Here is a 19,657-nt window from a genome sequence, read left to right as displayed (position 1 = left end):
AATTTCACCAATTTTTTATTTTTATTTTGTAAACCAACCAAATTTTTTTGTTTTGTATTGCTAGTAAACCAATAGTGGTCCTCACCCTTCTCTACTTCTAACCTCTTTTGAGCTTTGCTAAATGGAAAATATTTGAATTCGTTAGTACGGAAAATTCTAAGATGTCTAACGTTCATATATGTAATTTGAATTTTAGTCTGACTGATTGGCCACTTTTTCTCCGGAGACTAAGCCAGCCACACATTTAAAAAAAATACAGAATGGACGGTTGGGATTGGGTTCATTTCCTCTAGTGCGGATCAATATTCGTAAGTTCTCTGTCCTTGCATACACGACGGGCAATAGCCAGTGGGGCGTCTTCATACCACCGGCACAGGCAGGGTCAGGGGCAGCGGCAGCAGCTGGTGGACTCCCGCTTTCTCCGTATTTTGAAAGTTAGAGCTTCTGCGGGAGTAAACCCTAGGGAACAATTGGTGGAGCGGAGAGGACCATCACAATCTTCCCTGGCATTGAGTTAAACTGTTTACTTTAATGTATTGGTTACGTCCCTACTTCCCCTGACGCAGTAGTTCGTTTCGCGTTTGCAGTTGTTGAATTTGACCTAGAATTCCACGTCCTGTTTGCGCCACAATTGTTCGATTTTAAGTCAGAAATCCGACTTTTTGGCTTCTGCAGACTCCTCTGTTGAAGTGAAGCGAGGCATTGTCGAAAACGAAATTTGGACGCAAGTTGGTTTGGTTTTACCAGAGGGTTTGTTTGCCGCCGAGTTCGAGCCAGGAAGCATTCCTCCCCAGAAAGGGGATTTTTACAATTGTTTTTGTGTCAGGAAGGTTATTTACATTTTAGATGATTGCAGTTTGAGGGGTTGAAAATGGATCTGGCTGTTTGAAAGAACGGATGCCAGAATGACAATGCTGCGGAAGTTGATGAAGGAAAGAAACCCTAGCTTTTACTTCTCTAATCGTAATAGCTGAATTTTCAAGGTTTTTTGGGAAGACTTTTAAGTCATGATGAAGACCAGGAATGGAGTCCTCAACACTCGAAGCCGCGCAGAGGCTTGTCGGGAATCCGTGAGTAGAAATTGCGTTTCCCCTTATCTGCAAAGTTTCCATTTCCGTAATAATGTTTAAATTACCACCCGAGAAAACCAGAAATGCAATATTTACTTCATAGAAAACCGCATATTTATTTCCACAGGAACTGAAAAAAATCCTTTCAACAAAAAAAAATGGGGACCCTAAAGAAAATATATAAGCGATAGACACAGACAACACTGACCTAGACTTCAACTCTGGTTCCTGTGTTTTACCAAAAAAGGCTGGTTTAATGTCAGGGAAGCCTGTTTGATATCTTTACTATAAAAATGCGATTTCTGTGAAGCCTTTGCAATATTGTCTACTTTCGGAGAGATAATTTTTGCTTACTTCTCTCTGAGAACTTTCTATTTCTCTGGATATTTTTGCAATTATATTTCTAATATTGAACGACTCTGTGCAAAGTGTGATATTTTGACTTAAACCTAGGGATCTTCTAATGATTCTAGAAGAGGAGGTTTTATGAGAAAGCATGGCAGAACCAGTGACAGACAGATAACATTATTCACACAAGGAATGATGGCCGCGCAGCAAAAGGAAACTAGGTTTCCGATTTTCCTTTTGGGTGTTCTAATATCGTGATCAAAATAGCTTATGCAACAATGTTCTAATTTCCGATTTTCCTTTTGGGTGTTCTAAAATCGTTTTCTAAATAGCTTATGCAACAATGTTTAAAACCTGGATGTGGAGTAAAGCTTGTGTAAATGGTAAAGCCTGCTTTCTCTTTTTCAAGAAAATGTAGAAATATTCATTCGTCTCTTATTTGTGTTTGCCAGAAGGAGAATATTCCCCTTGGTCCACCTGAAAAAAAAAGGAAGTTGTTTTTAAGAGATGACTATCCAAAACAAACTCCTGCACAAAAATATAATGGCCGCGAGGCATTATCTGTTCTTTCTACCAAGCAACCAGTGGAAGAATCAGTTCAAGCTGTTAGTGTAAATGGACTAGAGGAGTGCGAGGAAACTTTAATGACTACAAGTGAAGTGGAGGCTTTGATCAACATGAAGATGGCAGGAAAAGCAAAGACTGATACGAAGGTACTGTGTTCTCGCAAAAAAATATTATCTTACCTTATTATGTAGAAATATGTGTCAATTTGTGGCTGATACAATCCCCACAAGCATAAAATTTTGATGATTAACAGGGTAGAATGGATCAAATGATGGATTACATCAAGAAGCTCCGAGCTTGTGCCCGGCAATTTCTTCAAAAGGAGGCTGGATATATTCTTCAGAAAGAGCAGCTCATGGATCAGATAGAACAACAGAGAAGAAAGCAAGAAGAAACTGGTAAATAAAATTTGCTACATTTTACGTTTGCTTTGTTAGGAAGAGTTGCTAAATAGTAAATAGTAAAACTGTGTTCCTGATCTTATTGAATTTCCTAAGCAACAAATGTATATAACTAATTTAGGAGAGAAAAATGTGCTCTCCTAAGAAAAAAAATATTGTTAGAATTTTCTGCTGGAACATTTCTGGCTAGTAATCATGGGAATGAGTTATGTTTTCTGCTAGCTACTGGTAGCTGTCACTTTTGTTAACATTGTTTTGAACAACTCTCTTGAAGATATCATGCAAGTAGTGAGTTGGTATTGTGTTCTTGATAGTTTCATTGCATTGTCCAGTTTCTGCAATGAAGCTTGAGAAAGGAAAGTTAGAGGATGATCTCACACAGCTAAAAATAAGATGCTCTACTCTTGAGGCAGACCTTGGAACAACCAATTCAGAAAAAAAGGTAGGTTAATTTGTTTGTTTACTCTCTTCCTTTTTAATCACAATCAGTGTTAATTACAATTTTCTGTTTTTTTCTGGCCCATTGATTTCTTACTGGGTTATGTTAAGTACCTAACCGAAATATTCTTGTTTCTAGGAACTTCTGGTGGTACATGAAAAGGATTCAGAGGCATTGCGTATTGCTGGAGAAGAAAACTCAAAGCTTTCCGACCATATAGACAAACTTAAGAATGAACTTTCAACTTCAAATGATCAAGTATGTAAACTGTTTTATGTTTCTTCTTCTCTTTACATGGTTCTGATACACAAGAAGTTTTTTCATGATTTTAGCTTCCCCTTTTGACAATCTTGTTGACTCACTTTTGCCTTTTCTTGCCAGATCAAATCTTTAAATGATATTAACAAACGGCTAACAGAATATAACACAAGTCTTCAAGTGTACAACAGCAAGTTGCAGACTGATGCTGCTGCTGCTACAGAAGAGAATATGAAGACAAAGCAAGAAAAAGCTGCTATTGTAGAAACTCTTAGTGCTGTACGGGGCAGTGCTGCTGCTTTCCAGACACAGCTAGAAAGTGCTAAGGCAAGTATTTTATGGGTCTGACAATATCTGCCAGGCAAGCTGTAGTATTGTGAAGCTCATTCACCTTTCTATATAATGCTTGAAGGCAATAGTGATTGCATATGATCCAATAAATATTGCTTCTGTTCCATTGTGTAGATGACATTATATATTAGATTGCTGATTAACACTCATCTTACTTGAGCAGGAATCCCTTCTTGAAGGAACAAAACAACGGAATGCCTTGAATGAAGAGCTAGAGAGGGTGCATGGAGAACTTCAACACGTTATAGAAGACAGAGATCAATGCATGAGCCAAATCCAGGCTCTCACAGAAGAGAATGCAAGGTTTAAAGAGTTCACAGGAAAATCAACAAGTGAACTTCAGGTCCTTACTACCAAAGCAACTGCACTTGAGGTAATATTTTTAGATCACTTTTCACTGAAAGCCATTAAGTGATCTCCTTAAATTTTTAATCAAGCTACTGCAGAAACTGGTAAATGCTGTTGTAATATATGTAGTCAATTGGATGTTTTTTCTATAGCTTTAGATAATTCAACTTATTATTGGCTGCAACAATGTTTGTAGGAATGCTATATGTCTCAAGCAGAGCAAATCAAATCCTTGCGTCAGCAACTTGATGTGGCAAATCAGAAATTGAAGGTTGGGGCCAAATTTTACTGCCTCAAAGAAAATGCAGTTAGCTTTTTTTTCTTTTTCTTTGTGATCTGGAGATGTACTTTTCAGTTTCCCATCATGGCACTTTTTCCATGTGGTGTGACGGGGATATTTCATTATCACATTTGAATTTTTTGGAGGTTTTGTATGACATCTATAAATGGTTATCTCAAGTGCAGATGGCAGATGCTTCTTTTGAACAACAGAAACAAGAGGGGGCTGGATACTTGTCAACAGTTAAGGACTTGCAGGCACAACTTGCAGAAGCAGAGCATCAACTACATGAGGGGGAGCTTCTCCGACGGAAGTTGCATAATACGATTCAGGTAGTTAGTACTAATAGTACTAACATTGTAAATATAATTGCGCTTATCTTTGTTTGATGCCAGATCTAAGCTCCGAGTATGCTTGTCACAGTATTGGTTGGGCATGTTTTACTCCTTAAATTCCTCTCTTATTTTCTTGACTAGCTGTTGGTTGTTTCTTTTTTAAACATTTACCTTCATTCCCTGTTATTTTCTTGGCAGATGGTTTATTTCTGTCATTAATATATCCTGATTCCTTGCTCTTTTATTGCCTGATTATTTTGTTTGCCCATAAGTGTATATGATGATAAGTTTGAACTTCAAACTTATATATTGAATTATAATCTGTTTATTAAAATAAATTGTGAAGTTGAAGCTGACGATGAAGAATTTCTTAGATCTCAGAGCTAGTCTGAATTGAAAAATCACGCTTTTTGAATTTCACAAGGCTGTTTTCTGTTTTTTGAAGATTCTTGTAATTCTGCTTTTGATATATGTAAGTTTATCCAATGACCACGTTCAGTGTTTTGACTGGCTACCAATGCAGTGAACACTATCTAGGACGTGCTTTAATTATGATGTTGATATTATAGTCTTATTTTCTTGAATAAAACTATTCGTATTGTTTTAAAATTCAGTAAACCCTTGTTGATATCTCTAGGATATGTGCCCACATTTCATTCTAAGTTCCCATTATTCGGTGCAAGCTTGAACGCATAATGCATTACTTTGTTGTGTTTTGATATATTTAGACCACGTATCCTGAGGAAATTTGCCTGTCAACCATCTATTCAGTTTAACAAGTTTTTCCCAGTCAAATATGCAATAGGTTTAATTGCCAGTTACTATGTATTCTGTTTATGTTTCTACATCAAGTTCTTAAATACTTAAGAATTTACTATCTGTAACAGTCTCAGTTCACTACTGAACTTGCATAATTTGTATTCCCTCACAGGAACTTAAAGGAAATATTAGAGTGTTCTGTAGAGTGCGGCCAGTGCTTCCTGATGATGAAGAAGCTGGTTCAGAGATTCCTACGGTTGATTATCCTAATTCAATGGAATTGCAAGGCCGTGCTATTGAGTTAATTCAGCCACAACAAGGTGTTTCCTTAGCTTATGATGCCTTCTGCGCAGTTTCTCCACTTATATATAATATTGTTTGAAGACTAAATAGTTTTGTTACTTCCATTTTCAGGACAAAAATATTCCTTTTCATTCGATAAAGTTTTTGGTCCCGAGGTTACCCAAGAAGATGTGTTTGTTGACATATCTCAACTTGTACAGAGTGCATTGGATGGCTACAAGGTGAAATGGATTTTTGGTTTATGCACAGACTACTTTACGTTAATTTCATTTAGTTGCACTTTTAATTGTCACCTTTTATGATATATGTATCCATTTTATGTTATAACTTATGACCTTCTGAAGATTATAGAGTATTCTTTCATAGTTTTGGTTTAAAGTCACTTTCGATAACTGATTAATAAAAGGATGTCTGCTTATTTCAGTTAGGTAATGGATTACAAAAATTATGTTGCTTTTTGACATGCATATGTATGAACCCATGGTTTAGCTCTCCTCATATCAGGATATTTTATCTTGATGTCAGATAGAAATCAAGGCTTAAAGTGGATATTTTCTACCATTCACGCTATGTTAAGTATAAAGTTCCTACATGCAAGTAACTCTATTATTATTATTATTATATTTTCATGAAATACACATTCCAGGGAAACCTATCAGGCACTTCTCCTCATTCCATGGATGGTACCCAGGGAAAATTGGGTTTTACAGAAGCTTGAGGTTTCCTAACACAGTGCTTAAGGCTGTGACAACAATATACGCATTAAGAGCACATCCTCTCACTTGTGGGAATTGAACCTGGGAAAGGAGGATAACACTCCTCATAACTGATTGGGCTAGACCCAGTTGACTGTAAGGAACCATTATATTGTATGCACCTGGTACTATTATCATGACATACATTTTGACAGCTTAGACAAAAATCTTGAAATTTTGAGAAAAACATTATATGAAAATGCCAAAATTTGATTATGATTTATGTCTAGATTTGAGATGCCAAGATAAATAATAATGAAAATGTTTATAGTAATATTACTGAGAATCCCCTAAATCTACATGTGTCTTAGTGCATGCAAAATCGACTCAACGTCAAGCACTCCCATTTTGTGGGCATTTTGTTGACTGTAACATCAAGCATACCTTTGAGCTTTTTGAACTTCTATTGCTTACTTCTCTAGTAACTATACAACTTGGCTTTGATTTGTGTAAGTAAATCAACAAGATGATCTTGTTGTACATCTTTTCTTTGAGGCATGATGATGTACCTTTACGGAATATTGGATTTTTTGTCAGTGTGATCACACTTTTAATGTAAACTTCAGCTTTATTCTTTTTATTCAAATTGTGTCAGATGATATATTTATAGTGGCTATGTACTTAGCCTCTATGGATCATAGTACAATTGTTTATTATAATTTGTTTCCCCATGAAATTACCAACGCTTCACCAAGTTTTTGGGATTGGGAGAGTGTGGGATTGGGGAACACACACGGGGGATGTGTGGAGAGTCAGATTGTTAGTGTCACCCCCAATTTTTAGGGAAATTCATGGTGGGATGAGGGGTGTCAGGATCCCTAGCGTAAGGGGCTCCATCTCTGTAACTATAAAAAAATAAAAATCCCATCATAAGAATTTATCTTTTGTAAATTCACCATTGTGCAATGAAAATATTAAATTCAAAATGGTGAAATGATATAAACATGAATCACAATTCATCAATCATCATTGTTATTGTTATTTATGGTTTATCATATTTGAATATTTATTGAGGTCATCTCTGTAATCTGTGTAGGTGCTTTGACCTACTTTTCAACATTTACTGGTTCCCCTACTTTTCCCATATACATGAATACTTCTTTTACAATTAGGTTGAAGCCAACAACTTTACTGTTTACCTAGAATTGCCTACTTGATTGTAAAAACAACTTTGTGGAATTATGTTTCATATACACAAAATATAGAGGAACCAAAAAACTACATGTGCAAACTATGATAACATAATTGTTGTGTGGGCTAGGCCTCTTATGCTGCTTGCCTTCTTAGGGTTTTTTAGGAGAAAATCGTGGGGCGATGCCAAGGTGTCCCCCTTGTTGGAAGGGGGCATCCACAAGCCCCTCATTTTGCAAAACACGTCCTACACATTGCTGAAACAAGTCGCTGTGCATTTTTCCTAGCGCCCTTAGACCCTGTGGGACATGTCCTCATGGAACAATGGGAATTGCACTTGATCCTAAGTTGAAAGCATACTTGATTTTGTTCCATCCACCAACCAAAAAGTGTCTTTCTTTAAAAATTCAAGATTATGATAGAAAGCTCCCTTTACATATGTTAAGATCCTTTTTTGTTTCTTTGTGATGCTCCAATTTTGGTGATGGAGATGGGTTGAGAAGAAATACTAATTGCATGCGTAAATCAGGTCTATTAATGTTAGAGTTTACTTGTTTCTCTGAGTTCTTCCCAACCATGCCTCATTCAAGCAAAGTTCCATCCTCAATTTGTGTGCAACATGTAGAGTATAGTGATGAGGTGGATGCAGTAGATGGATTTTGTGGAGGACTGAGGTGCAGTAGCAACATTGTTCCACATAATGTGCCCTTGAGGGTGCGGGGTGTGCTCCCCATGTTTTTCATGCACTCGGGACGGGGGGGGGGGCACCTGGGTAAATGTTTCCCATGTCCTCCTTTGTGGGAAACTTGGGGTGATGTGGGGAAATGTTTCCCAATGTGGGGGCCACGTTTCCCCAAAAGAGGGGTGGTTGTGGCTACCCACTCCCCCTCAAAAGGGGTTGGTTATCTCCCTTAATTTTGCCTAAAAACAATAACTAGTGGGGAAGCCTAAATTTTAACTATAGGGCCCTACTATTGCTATGTAATTTGTGGTAATGTTGAATTGTTTTTTTGTAAGCTTGGTAGGACTACATCTTAATCATGTCCAACTTTTCACCCTCATTGGGGGGATAGCACAAGATTTGAATCCAAGACTTCCGGTTTGGTGAGACTTCATTTCCAAAACCATTGCCAATTGAGCTATCCCAAGCGGACGGTAATGTTAAATTGTTAAAGTAAAAGTGACATTCTCCTTTATCTTTCATTTTCATCCTCCTTTATATTTCATTTCCTTCCTTTCATTTTCCTACTTTTATTTAAATTTTTAACATTACCATTAATTGTTTCAGGATGTTTGAGAGTGGTTCCAACCTTATTGGATTTCACATGGAGAAAGTAGAATTTTAGATCCCACTCAAAATCTAGTAGACAATTTTCAGGATTGTGGGGATTGCAACGTTTCCATTGGATGCTATAATGTATGAGAGTATGAGACTAACATTTAATCAAGAGCACTAAGCCCTCTATGTACCTTGATGTTGGTGGCATTGACTGTTGAATTCCTTTGTCTTGACCCTAGTAAAATTGTATCTATCACTCAAGCAAAATCTCAATTTGACATGTTCAGCTTTTTCTATCTCATTTTAATGCTTAGAGGGTGATATTAATGATAATGATCCAAACATAGGCAATGATTTTGTTGATATATAGGTATTTGTTGCTGCGTGATACTTTTGGACTATAGAGGCCATCTAGAGTCTCTTTGTTGATGTATTTTTAGCTGTGAAGCATGGGTTTGTGAACCCGAGGGTGGGGTTTGTGAACCTGTCTCGGGTTCTAGTCCCCATGAATCGGAAGCTGGAGTAGGTACTTCCCAAATGAACCCATATGAACTTGATACTTTCCGTAAGAACTTGATACTCAATAGTTGCGGGCTTGGTTTGTTTGCTTAAACGGGTTCTCTGAACCCTGAAAATGGGTGCGTGAACCCCAAAAATGGGTGCATGACGGGTTCTTGACATTTATGGTACACTTTGTCTCATATCGTATAAAGACCTAGGGTATAGGGAGTGTCCTTTCAAGAGATGGGACCAATACACAAATGATGCTACATGTGGATGAGGATATACAACCAAATGGTCTTATTGAACTACCTCTAGTTACTATGGATGAGCAGGAGGCTCTAGATGAGAGATCCCTCCCTAGAAAGCTTGTTGATTGAAGATATTAGTGATGTTGATGACATGGACACTGATGACATCGCTTAAGGAAGCCTAATCTTGTTCATTGTTCAATTTCACTTTTTTTTTGGGAAATTGAAATTTGAAATTTCTATTTCATGTTTGGAAATGACTCGGGGCAAAATTTGAATGTAGTATGACAATGTACATATACTTATGATTCTAATATCTATTATCATGATTCACATCAATATGTAAGTTGTAATTTCCATTTGATATCAAATTTGAAATTCAAAGTGAATGTTCATGTTCAAGTCTTTAAATGATTTATTTTTCTTGTTCAAAATTCATATATATTATAATTTATAAAATATATAATATATATAAATTCTAATATACCCCCAACGAACCCACGTTCTTGTGAAAATTTCTGAATATAACACATCAAAAACCCCTACTGCAATTACTAGTTTACAATCTCCTACTTGTTCTTTACAGTAGCAAGTTATTTTATTGCATAGACATCGAAGTAAACACTGAAATAAATCGAGACAAACACAAGGGACACCGTGATTTTTGGACAATCATCCCCCAAAAAATTCAATTCGGGAAAACCGGTGCAACATATAGAGGGTTTGTATTATTAAGCAGATTTGGTGAATACAACTAGGGTGCCAGAAATGACTCACCCAACAGAGAATATCCTCGACAATAGTACCTCTATTCGGAGACAGATATTCTGGCAAATCAACAAACAGATGATCAAACCCCCCATAGTGACTCCGACTGTTCCCTATGTTGGACATTGAAAGCTGCTCCAAGCATTGCTCTGGAACTGCGTCACTCCTCTAGGGGTTGCATCACCCTATCCCGACTTAGAATCTGCTGATTTGCTCCCAGTTTGCCCCACAAAATCTCCCCAGTGTTGCCTCTGAGGCCCAACGTTAGCCTTTGCGGCTTTTGCGTCTCACTGTGTCAGCCCTCTGCGTCCTCTGCGCTAGCTTTACAGCCTTTGCGTCAGCCCTTCTAGGGCCTGCGCTGTCTCTCCCGGCACTGTGCTGCGTCTCTGCTATGTATTCTTCAGCCTCAGATGAAAATCCCTTGCTGGATTGCCCCTCATTGCAGCTTTGATCACTAACTCGATTTCCTCAGCAAACCTCGCCCCAGAAAATCGAATTCTTTGATCACTTGGTGCGTCTCCAACTAACCCTCAAGCCTCCTCTTATACTTTTCTTGTTGAGTCTTCAACGGTTGAGATTAAGTCCCTAATCAACGCCTAATATTAGAACTGGTTTGATCCTCGTCACTTAGAACTTTCTCACCCATGTTTTATTAATACACATTAATATTTTTATTTTCCTAAGTTTAGACTTAGGAACTCATTAAAAGTATTAATTATTTTAATAACTTCTCATTTGGGTGGAATTTATCCAAACGATTTCTAGGTCTTGGAGATCTCATGTGCCTTAGCCTCTCCACCAATTTTCAAGGCTAGAGCACACCCGATGCTACCCAAAATCAATACTCTCTCTTAGCGAGGAATGTGCTCTAACAATGCTTCACCATAGAAACATCACACTAATCCTCCGCATCGGTCCTCTATGCTGATGCTTGGCCTGTTGCCCCACATCCATTGCACTGCTGCTTCCTCTATTGTTGCCCATGACACTGCCAATGCCACTGCTACATTTGTACTGCATCTCCCTCTCAAAATGCTACCCATGCTGCCCATAGCACTGACACTGCTAATTGATGCACTGCAACTTAGCTGCTGAGAAGTAAGCAACTTATACTTCACCCAAAAATTGACATCCTGGTCAGTATGGATGCCTCCTGATCCGAAAGCTACCCCTGCTGCTAATCTGTGCTGACCCTCTGCTGCTACTGCGCTGTTGCAAACTGCTTTGTGCCTCTCGCACTGCTACAACATCCATTGCGTTGCCTCACTTTGGCACTCGTAGCTCTGCCACTGTCGCTCCATCACACCTCGCACCAACCGACACTCGTTATTTTGCTATTGTCGTTAAGGGTTCTCGTAGCTGTATGTGATCCAAGAGTTTGGGCACCTGAAGGATCCTGCCCTTATATGTAGTCCTCTCGACTACAACTCTAGATCACCCCACCTCTTCTCTAGAGGTGCATGAGCACTCATGGCACAATCATCATCAGTCTCGACATCCTTCTCTGCCTTTGTCGGAGCATCCTTTGAGTCAGAAGCTTCTCCCTTGCCTTTCTTCTTGGGGCAATGAGAGGCATAATGTCCCAGCTCCCCATAGTTGAAGCACTTGACCTTGCAGATGTCTTTCTTCTTCATCTTCTGTAGCCCCTGTTGTCCTGCTGATGCGAGAGCTGCATCCTCCTCCTCCTCCACCTTGATTTGAACTCCCCTACCACTACTCCCCCCCTTGGTCAATCTCTTGAGCTCTTCCTGTCGAAGAGCTGCCCACATCTCCTCCCAATTGGGGAGAGTTGCTCTGTCCAAAATGATTTGGACAAACGTCTCCCACTCCTCAGATATTATATTCAAGGTAGTCCTGACTAAGAAATCTGAATCTGGAGTAGACCCCACGGAAGTAAACTGGTCGTGAATCCCTTGCAACCTGAGAAGGAAGGGATTTATCTCCTCTCCTTTCTGCATTTGATATGACCTCAGTTGATTCTCCAATAACATCTTCCACTGCACGGAAGAGCCTTGGTATAAGGTGGTCAGGGTGTGCCACATCTCCTTTGTTGGTGTCTTCTCAACAATATGGGTATGACATGATCCTTGACCCTGTCTAGGATCATGCATTTCGCCTTTGCTTGTGCCTCCTCATACTTCTCAGTTGCATTAGCGTCAACTAGGACAACTGCTACTTTCAAGGCAGAGTCCTTGATGCGATGTTTATCCAGGATTGCCAGGATCTTGGCCTTCAGATGACAAATTTGGAAGCTCCGTCCAATCTGATTCAATACCTCGATCTGTTTTTTGCCATCTCTGCTCCTCTTCTCTAGACTCCCTTTAGTCTGATATCCTTCTCAGAATTCCATTGCCCAACTATCGAATCACTCCTCTCTAATCCTCCTTTGTTGCTGCAACCCTGATTTAGATTTCTTGGCTATAAATCTGTCAAGGCAGTGATTCCCTCTTCCTTGGTTCAGTCTCCTTAGACACTGTTCTGCACCAACAAAAAACAACGTCGCACCAGCTCCTCAAATCAAAATCTGAACAACTCCCTTAGCCCCGACAACTTAAAGAATTTGAGCCCTTTAGGCTCTGCGCAATCACTGCGTGGGCTGGATTAGCTCTTCCCGTCCAACTACGTCAATCCTTCTTGGCTTAGAAAGATGACGTGGCTCTGCGTGAACCTGATCTGCCCTCTGTTGCCTTTGCGTTGGCTCTGGCGGTTGACGCAGCTACTGCGTGGGCTCCTCCCAACTACTGTGTCTTCCTCCCCCGGCTCAGAATGCTGACGCAGGCACCGCGTGAGCCTCTGCGTCACCTCTTCTACACTGCGTCACTCCTTCTGCCTTTCTGGCTCTGGAACTACATTGTCTCTCGGGACATCTGCTTCTCTGCTGCAAATTCTTAGATTTCTTGGTTGGTGTCTTCAATCGTCTATGATTTGCAATTGCTCTGATACCATGTGAAAATTTCTAAATCTAAAACATCAGAAACTCCTACTGCAATCACTGGTTTACAATCTCCTACTTGTTCTTTACATTAACAAGTTATTTAATTGCATAAACATCGAAGTAAGCACTATTGCAAGCTTCACAAATATGCAGATCATGCACTAAAATACACTGAGACAATAACACAAGGAACACCGTAATATGGACAATCGTCCCCGGAAAAACCCAATTCGGGAAAACTGGTGCAACATATAGAGGGTTTGTATTATTAAGCAGATTTCGTGAATACAACTAGGGTGCCAGAAATGGCTCACCCAATAGAGAATATCCTTGCCAATAGTACCTCTATCCGGAGACAAATATTCCGACAAATCAGCAAACGGATAATCAAACCCCATAGTGACTCTGGCTATTCCCTATGCTGGATAGCGAAAGCTGCTCCAAGCATTGCTCTAGATTTGCGTCACTCCTCCAGGAGTTGCGTCACCCTCTCTCAGCTCAGAATCTGCTGATCTTCTCCCAGCCTGCCCCACAAAATCTCCCTAGCGCTACCTCTGAGGCCCAACGTCTGTGTCCTCTGCGTTTTTTGCGACAGCTTTACAGCCTTTGTGTCAACCCTTCTAGGGCCTGCGCTGTCTCTCTCGGCACTATGTTGCCTCTCTGCTATGTATTATTGAGCCTCGGATGAAAATCCCTTGCTGAATTGCGCCTCGCTGCAACTTTGATCACTAAGGCCATAAAATCGAATTCTTTGGTCACTTGGTGTGTCTCCAACTGACCCTCAAGCCTCCTCTTATACTTTTTCTGTTGAGTTTTCAACGACCGAGATTAAGTCCCTAATCAACGGCTAGGATTAGAACTGGCTTGATCCTCGTCACTTAGAACTTTCTCACCCATATTTTATTAATACACATTAATATTTTTTTTTTCCTAAGTTTAGACTTAGGAACTCATTAAAAATATTAATTTTTTTAATAACTCCTCATCCGGGTGGAATTTCTCCAAATGATTTCTGAGTGTGGGAGATCTCATGTGCTTTAGCTTCTCCACCAATTTTCAAGGCTAGAGCACATCCAATGCTACCCAAAAAATCAGCAGTGCTCTATTTCAAAAAGTGATGCATCCATCCCCGAACCCATGTTTCCTCGCAATGTAGATTTTTGGTTCAAAGAGGGACTGCACTCAGTGCTATTTTGGTTATATGCACCTTCACTTGCCATATATATGAAAACTTTGTATATTTGTGTAGAATGGTTTGGATTCATATGGATGCACATGAATATTTATGTATTTTTTTCAAAATTTGAATATTTATGTATTTTTTGGTTGACTAGATGTTTGGGCAAAGTTTCTTACAGGTTCCTGGCATTGGGGTTGACTGATTCGATGACTGGCTTGGTTCTGATAAGATTGGTTCATTGTCCATTGCTCATTTTCAGTTTTAACTTTTGAGTCTTGACTTTAGAAATTGATGACGTTTTACTATTTTGAGTTTGAGTAATTTCAATTTACCATTCTAGTCTTCAGACTTTAGTATCTACTATTTTTTCTCAGTACTCGTCAGATTCTAGAATAATGAATGATGTATTTAAATCATTAGAAACATTTTTCTATTTCTAATTCATTGAATTATCTGTGATGTATGATTCAATTTTTTCCATTATTGAATTAGAATCATGTTTCTAATACACACACACACCCCAATGTCCATCTGTCCTAGAATTTCCATAAAATTTGGGGGTGCTCCGTCCCACCCCATGCATTCCCCTGTCCCAGAAACTAGGTGCAACATTGAGTAGCAGTTATGTAGGACTAGGCAGTCAGCAAATGAGATTGCATGCATGCATTATTTTAGGTGGCAAGGTTCTATGAATTAGGCAAACTGCATGGGTGGGACATGATTAGTCTTGGGAGTTGTGCACGCGTGAGGGCACAATGCATGAGCATTCTGTCTGGTATGGGAGAATGCAGTTATAAGTGAGTTGGGTGCATCAGTTCATGCAGTCACTAAACTCCAGTGTTCTTGTTCCATTCTGGGCAGATCAGTCCATGCATAAGGTTGCACTGCTGCATGTGTCTACATTCAATGTATTTTCCCTTATCTCCTATCCCTATAAAGGATATGCAGGTTGCACAATTGTGTTGGTCAGCGAGTTTTAGTTTTGAGCTATTGCAGTGTACCTTGTCTTGGAAAATGGGTTTTTAGGCTCTATTGGCTTCATAGTTCATCATGATAAATATTGCTTATACTTCTGTGCAACCTCTATTTGCAAGGAAATTTTGAGAGCTTTCCAAAGTGGAGTCACATAAGACGATTTGAGCAATATTGAGGGATATGTGGTCTCTGAAAGTTGATCTTCTAGTATCGTCCATTTGGCTGAGCAAAAATAGTGATTTGTCTTGTGGTGAGAATGTCTCACTGCTCAAGCATTCAATTGAGTTCACTCCAGTTACATTTGAAGGATAATTTTGACAACTTTCCAGAAATATGTCACAGTAGAAATTCTAAGCAATATATTATTGATAGATATGTGCAGAACACTGGCCTTTCAAAACTGCCCATTTTGTTGATGGAAAACAATGATACATATTGTAAAAAGGATGTCATGTTGCACAGGTGACTGAGTTGGCGCCCTTGTCAGTTGGAGTAAACTTTGAGAGCTTTCCAGAAAGGGGTTGCATTAAAGGTCCTGAGAATTAGGATGAAGATATGACCTCTGAAAGTTTCCATCTAGAATTTTACATTTTGCAGAAGGAAAACACTAGACTACATTGTACAAATCTTTCTCTTTGCGCTCCAACCAATTGTTGTGCTCAAAGGGAATTGAAAGAGGACTTAGTGTGCATCTCTAACCAAAATTTTAGGTCATTGGAGTATAAGTATGCCTCTTTTTAATTGTGATTTTGTAGAAGGGAGACCAATTTTCACCTTAGATAAATGTATCCTATTCCTTTTGGGCGGGGGATATTTATCTTTTGGAGGTAATTTTGCATTTATCTTTGGTGCATATAAAAAGAGGAAGGTGGGGCTCTCTGTGATCCAATTTGAGGCAAGTGCTTACAATGGAAAGTGTGAAGCAAAAAAGGGGACTGTTTATAAGGTTGGGTTTAGGGTTTTAGTTTTGCTATTTTGGGTTTTTAATGGCTGACTAGGCTCTCGAGTAGGCAGCTAAGTCCATATGTCAGAACCAGTTGAATCATTGCTGACTTCATCAGTTGGTCGAATCTGGTTCTGACTCCCCTCAGTCTGGGCTAGTTTGTCTCAAACGTGGTTCAAACTGGTGACTAAGGTTGGTTGTGTTGACATTGACTTTTGCTGAATGTCATTACATTTCTTCTCTGTTGGTGAACGGATTTCCTTGGTGAAAACCGTCTTATTTTAATCATTTTTATATTAGTTTTCATTTTTTGTTGGGTGTGTGGTGGTGTGATGGGGTGAGGGTTATTCTCGGAAAACTGTTCATGTTCTTATGGACATTACCCTGCTTAGTCTCCCTGGATGCATGGCTTGTTCTAGTTTAGATCAGGAATACCATTGATGAACATTGTTTATGGATGTCATTCTCCGCCTTCTTGGGACCTGTGCAATGTATGTTTTCCATTTGCATCGAGGACATATGAATTGTGAGACACTGTTATCCTATGATTGCTTTTGCTTCTGAGCAGAATTACCTTCTCTATCTAGTGATAGGTAGGCTGGTGTATTTTTTTATTAATGTGCATTGTGTGGTGATGAAGTCTATTGATTGTTTTATTGATCGTTCTTGGGGTAAAGGTCTCTAGCCTCTAGGGCTAAGTAAAAAATTATTGAGAAAACTTGTGAAAAAGTGATGTTTGAATTGTGACTGTAGACATGAAGAGCTTTTCAATGAAAAACTTCAAAATCTAATCTTTGATGGACTTCTTTATCTCTTTTCTTGTTAATTAGTCAGTGTATTGTGTTTTACTAATCAACCTATTCTACTGTTTGAAAATTGTCTAAGAGCATAATCTTGCTGATGCCATTTAGAGTTTTTTAATTATATATGCAGGTCTGCATCTTTGCATATGGACAGACAGGGTCTGGGAAAACATATACTATGCTTGGACGGCCTGATGAGGCCCATCACAAGGGTCTTATACCAAGGTCACTGGAACAGATATTTAAGTCTAGTCAAAATCTTCGGTCTCAAGGCTGGAAATATAAGATGCAGGTAAACATTAGCTTTTAATTCTAAAGTCTATCTTGTTGCTTGGTAACAAAAATATTCTTTTTCACCAACTGTTTCCATCTACCTAGAAAACATTTGAATTTGGAACCTATAAGAGTTCACAGGAGATGTGAATTTCAATTTTGTTTAGCATTGGAGTATGTTTTGATCTGTCTATTGCTCATTCCTGTGAACTCTTAATTTACAGGCATCTATGTTGGAAATTTATAATGAGACCATACGGGATCTTGCCAATTCTCGCACGTATTCCCATGATACTGGGAAGCAGCATGTGGTGAAACATGATGCAAATGGGAACACCTCTGTCTCAGATCTTACTATTGTTGAAGTTACAAGCTGGGAAGAGGTTTCATCTCTTCTGAAACAAGCAGCTCAAAGCAGGTGGTTTTGAAGGCTATTTATACTTATTACAAATTCTATGCAAATAATGATTTAAAACCATTTGCATGCCAAATCCAGTGTTTTCCATCTGCATAGTTTATGTTTGTTTAGGAAAGGTATACAAGTAATCTCTTGATGAGTTTGCTAACTTGATTGTTGAGCTAATGATTCAAAGTTTACTATGGCTTGCTCTTTTTCATTTATCAATTACAGGACAGTAGGAAAGACTGCCATGAATGAACAATCTTCCCGAAGTCATTGTGTTTTCACACTTCGAATTGCTGGTGTAAATGAGGTAAATAGATCTTTAAAAGTCATTTTCTATGTTGTAGGATATGAATATTTGGAAGTTCTTTTTCATGTAAATAAGAAACAATGGCTTATGCAAGGTATTAATATATTTTTTTGCAGAATACCGAGCAGCATGTACATGGAGTGCTTAACCTTGTTGATTTAGCTGGTAGTGAGCGCCTTTCGAGGAGTGGAGCGACCGGTGACCGCCTAAAGGAAACACAGGTTTTTAAGCATCTCATTCTGTGTCAGAAATGCTGTGGAAGTTTCTCTGAGCTTTTTGAACCTGCCATTGATTAAATTAAAACACAAAGGAGATTTGAATCAGTGCTTTATTAATAAATGTTATAAGTGATTTTTACAGGCCATTAACAAAAGCTTGTCAAGCTTAGGAGATGTAATTATGGCCATAGCCAATAAGGAGCAACACATACCTTACAGAAATTCAAAATTAACATATCTACTTCAGGTAATAGCTGCCTTTTACAGTCATAACCGATACTTGTTGGTTAATGTTATTATGTATAATGTCTGTATCATTTCTAACAGGTCTTTTCAATATGCAGCCATGCCTTGGAGGGGATTCAAAAACACTTATGTTTGTTAACATTTCCCCGGATAATAAATCATTTGGTGAGTCATTGTGTAGTCTGAGGTTTGCTGCAAAAGTAAATGCTTGTGAAATTGGAGTACCCAGGCGGCAAACAAATAGTAGAGTTAGTGACACTCATGGCCGACTGAGTAGCTGCTAATGTTCACAAGCTGTGTGCATGGTCAGATGTCTGTGGTTCTAGTGCTGTTAAAACAAATTTGGTCCCTTATACTTCTTTCTCATTGACAACCGTGTAAGCATGCAGTGTTCTTTTTGTATTGTCATTCAGCACTCTTTTCCACCTGACATATGGGGCTGGCATTATTGCCCCTTCTCAGATATAGAACTAATTGGGTTTCACACAACTTTGTTTTCTTGTGGTGTAATTTACCATCAGTTCATGAGATATTGAACTGATCATTTTTATATCGGGTTTAGTCTTCCCCTGTTGTAATTCTGCCACGGGTTTTGTGACACAAGATATAACTTTTAATGATATTGTAATGTTGTACACTAAAATTTATGTTTCTGACAATTCTAATTATTATTCAGACATCTCCACAACTATAGAACTGATTGCGTTTAACACGGCTAAGTTTTCCTGGGCATAAATCAGTTCAGGAGATATTGAACTGATCATTTTTATATTTGGATAAGTCTTCTTTTGTAGTGTTGCCACATGTTTTGTAACAAAAGATGTAACTTTAAATGATATTGTAATGTTGTACACTAAAATTTCCTGTTTCAGATAAAGTCTCATCATTATTTAGATATTTCACAGCTATAGAACTGATTGAATTTTACACAGCTTTGTTTCCTGGAATGTAATTTGCAATCTCAGTTATTGAGATACTAAACTCAAACATTTAATAGTTGGGTTTGGTCTATTGCTGTAATGTTGCCTCTAGATTATAACTTTCAAAGATTGAGACAAATTCTTAGTATTATTTAGAAATTTGCACATATATTAATATAAGAGGAGCTAGTCCGTCCTTAACTTTCAGGGGTAGGTAATGTTTACATGGTGCCATATTAGAAACCCAAATTTTTCACACATGCATTGGGTTGTTCCTTGCCACAGTGATGTGTTCAAAATGCGGTGA

General features: G+C 38.6%; 1 protein-coding gene across 1 annotated transcript; it reads left to right on the top strand.

The window, feature by feature from the left end:
* Positions 1-290: 290 nt before the first annotated feature.
* Positions 291-19,050, top strand: LOC149206592 (kinesin-like protein KIN-14N). The gene is made up of 17 exons (XM_089395479.1): positions 291-1,070; positions 1,871-2,131; positions 2,239-2,383; positions 2,719-2,828; positions 2,964-3,083; positions 3,207-3,410; positions 3,598-3,807; positions 3,979-4,053; positions 4,248-4,394; positions 5,329-5,476; positions 5,571-5,680; positions 17,111-17,272; positions 17,478-17,671; positions 17,885-17,966; positions 18,083-18,187; positions 18,327-18,431; positions 18,529-19,050. The coding sequence occupies exons 1-17, from the start codon at positions 1,008-1,010 to the stop codon at positions 18,712-18,714; spliced, it is 2,427 nt and encodes an 808-aa protein (XP_089251605.1). The 5' UTR covers positions 291-1,007; the 3' UTR covers positions 18,715-19,050.
* The last annotated feature ends 607 nt before the right edge of the window (positions 19,051-19,657 follow it).

This window comes from Pinus tabuliformis, chromosome 1_2, assembly GCF_031772625.1.
Source record: "Pinus tabuliformis cultivar Carrire ecotype Pingquan chromosome 1_2, CPIR1, whole genome shotgun sequence".
Classification (NCBI taxonomy): domain Eukaryota; kingdom Viridiplantae; phylum Streptophyta; class Pinopsida; order Pinales; family Pinaceae; genus Pinus; species Pinus tabuliformis.
Note: the sequence above shows the minus strand (reverse complement) of the source record. Positions and strands in the feature narration are given on the sequence as shown.